The 2917-nt window shown below is 46.7% G+C and overlaps 1 protein-coding gene across 1 annotated transcript in view; it reads right to left on the bottom strand.

Annotated features, from left to right (window-relative positions):
• Nucleotides 1-2881, bottom strand: part of Bbof1 (basal body orientation factor 1) — a 27931-nt gene extending 25050 nt beyond the window's left edge. The window contains exons 1-2 of the mRNA XM_012517208.1: nt 2820-2881; nt 2546-2642 (exon numbers count right to left, since the gene is read on the bottom strand). Coding sequence (XP_012372662.1) covers nt 2546-2642; nt 2820-2881 — 159 coding nt within the window. The remainder of the gene's footprint in view (nt 1-2545; nt 2643-2819) is intronic.
• Between the last annotated feature and the right edge of the window lie 36 nt (nt 2882-2917).

Here is a 2917-nt window from a genome sequence, read left to right as displayed (position 1 = left end):
GGTCCCTGTGCTTTGCTAAGCTTGTTCTAAGTAGGTGCTTTAGCCCACTGAGCCATCTCACCAGCCCCTTCATTTGTATCTTTAATTCTGTCATGTTTGAACTATCTTTTTTTCTATTCCTATTTATCAGTTATGAACTTTGGTTCTCTCCATTGCAGATCTATTCCCCAATTTATTGTTGTTTTGCATGAGGATACATCAGTAATGTACGTGGAATCTCCCCTCCTGTGCCACCCCAGTTTTGTTTGGGGCTTTTTGGCTAGGCCTTGGACAAAAGAGCAAGTTACTCTGGCAAGTATGTTAAATATTTCACCAGTTAGCACCACAGTTTGCCAGACTTTTAAAAATGCTTGAGAAACAAGTATCATTTATATAAAGGTGGAGAGAAAAATATATATAGGAAGTAGGGTGGGGCTCAGTGGTAAAGTCCTGGATTTGATCCCTTGTTTTTATTTAAAAATAAAGCAAAAAGACAAACACACACAAAAAAAGCTAGACATGGTGGTGCACACCTGTAATCCCAGCACTTGGGAAGCTGAAGCAGGAGGATCATTGGGAGTTTGAGACCAGCCTCGGCTACAAAGTGAGCTCAAGGACCGCCTGAACTGCATAGTGAGACCATCTCAAAAACACAAAAAATATTCAATCCCCGGTTCTGCCAAAAAAAATTAAAAAAGACAAAAGACAAAAAATATAATAAAATGATAAATAATAAAAGGATGGATTCAAAGATTAATTGATAAAAGGAAGCTGGGCAAGTTGGTACAGGCCCGTAATCTCAGCATTCGGCAAGCAAAAGTCGAAGGCTCACTGGGAATTTTGGATAATTTGGGCTACGTAGTGAATTCAAAGCCAGCCTGAAGTGCTTAGTGAGACCCTGTCTTGAAACAAAAACAGAAAAGTGATAAAAGGAGAGATTTTTTTCAGCAGGCGTCATGGCATCTGCCCGTGACCCCAGCACTCTGAGAGGCCAAGGCATATATATGTACGGAAGGACAGTTAGGGTAGCACATGGGCAACTTAGCGACTTAACAGATCCCATCTCAAAACACAACATAAAAGAAGGGGCTGGTCCTGTAGCTCAGTGGGAAGGTACAGGGTTCAATCCCTTGCATGAAAGAAAAATAAAAATATTTATTGGATGAACATTAAACTATACCATAGATACTATGTATATATCTATACATAGAATACAGAAAACTTTTCCCTATTTGCCTGCTGGATAGTCTCACCCATGTAAGAATAGACCTTTTTATGCTGCCACCTTCCATTTGCACTTCTCAACTCTGGGTTCTCAGTCCCTTTTTCCTGGTACTTTTGTTTTCTTTAAATTAAGGCCAAGCTGGGGCTGGGGAGATGGCTCAGTGGAATAAGTGCTTCCCTGGCAAGCGCAAGGGCCTGAGTTCAATCCCCAGTTCCGCAAATAAATAAATAAATAAATAAATGAAATAAGGCCAGCCACAGCCCCTCGCCCTCAGCTTGTTAGAGCTGTTGTTCTCAGAAGCATTGTGATTTGGACGCTAGTATTGTAGTCATCCAACTGGTCCCTGAAGGTATCAGGATAGTCAATGCAAGACGTGAGATACTCAGAAGTAGCACTGTTAGGGCTTCTGTAGAGAGAATTCCCCCAGAGATCTGAGGTGCTCATCGGGAGGCTTCTGGAAGAGGCTGGGTAGAAGCACTAGACGTGCTGTCAGGAAGGGGGTCCTGGCCTGGGAGGTAGGGGGGCCTCTCCTGGGGGAGGGGGCAAGAGCTGGAGGGACGTGCAGCTCCCCCCCCCCCCGTGCCTCTGCACTGCCAAGGTGTGCGCAGCTGCCTTGCCCAGACCTTTCCGCCACCACTTTCTACCTTCAAGTCAGCTGGACAAGGGCTTAAAATAAACCTCTCCCCCTTTACATTGTGGGTGTCGGGTATTTTGTCACCATAAGGAGCAAGAGGTGAGTATAATCACTAAGGGCGACTGGAAAAGCAGAACAACGTATTTTAAACAATGGACCATGGAGGCTCAAGGAAGAAAAGCGCTGATTCCCAGCGGAGCTCGGTTTTCACGTGCGTAGCCAGGTGATGGGAGAAGCCCAGCGCCCGGCCTCCGAGCCACTGCCCCATCTCTTTTTCTCTTTTTCTATCTGGAAATTGAGTCTGAGTTACTAAACTGCCCCAGCTAGGCTTGAATGTGAGGCCCTCCTGCCTCAGGTTCCGAGAGCAGATTATCTATGGATGATGGGTTTATAGGTGACTTTATTTATTCCTTTGGTAATTTGTTTCCCAAATTTCCGGTACTAAAATGAACTTACCGAGTTATTTTTGTTTGGTTTTTGCAGGGCTTGGGAGTGAATCGCGGTCCTGGTGCACGCTAGGTACACTCTGCATCACTCAATGACATCCAAGCAAGTTACTTTGATAAACATCACAAGTTGGTGGCCCCTTATAAACGGGACACCATGCACACCTCCCATGTGTTTAGAAGCCCCTGGGATCACCAACAGAGCCAATGGCAATCCAGCAGCAACCCCGAGTCTCTAAAGGATTACTGCTAGAATACTACCCACGTTATCAGGGGCTCTGATAATTTTTCGGAAACATGAACCAGTTTCCCAATCTGATCAAATCTATAGGCTCCTTGGTGAACCAAAGGGATTCTCCTACAAATCCGAAGAACCAATTCAGACCCCCACACGAGGGCATGTTCTACTTGTTGACGTCTGGATTAGACATCTCAGGCCAAGAAGAGCCGCAGGAGGAGCGGCCCCAGGCCCGGGTGGGAGGGCGGCGGCGCGCCAGGCCGAGGGAGCGGGGCCACCGGCGCGGCTGCTGCTTACTTCTTGTCCTTGCCTTTGCCTTTGCCCTTGCCTTTCTTTTTGTCCTTTCCCTTCGGCGGCATCCCGGCTTTCTGGGGTGCCTGGCCGCGCAGCCGGCG

The sequence above is a fragment of the Octodon degus genome, unplaced genomic scaffold (assembly GCF_000260255.1).
Source record: "Octodon degus isolate 3935 unplaced genomic scaffold, OctDeg1.0 scaffold00007, whole genome shotgun sequence".
Taxonomy (NCBI): Eukaryota; Metazoa; Chordata; class Mammalia; order Rodentia; family Octodontidae; genus Octodon; species Octodon degus.
The sequence above is the reverse complement of the archived record's forward strand: the minus strand, read 5'-3'. Positions and strand labels throughout refer to the sequence as shown.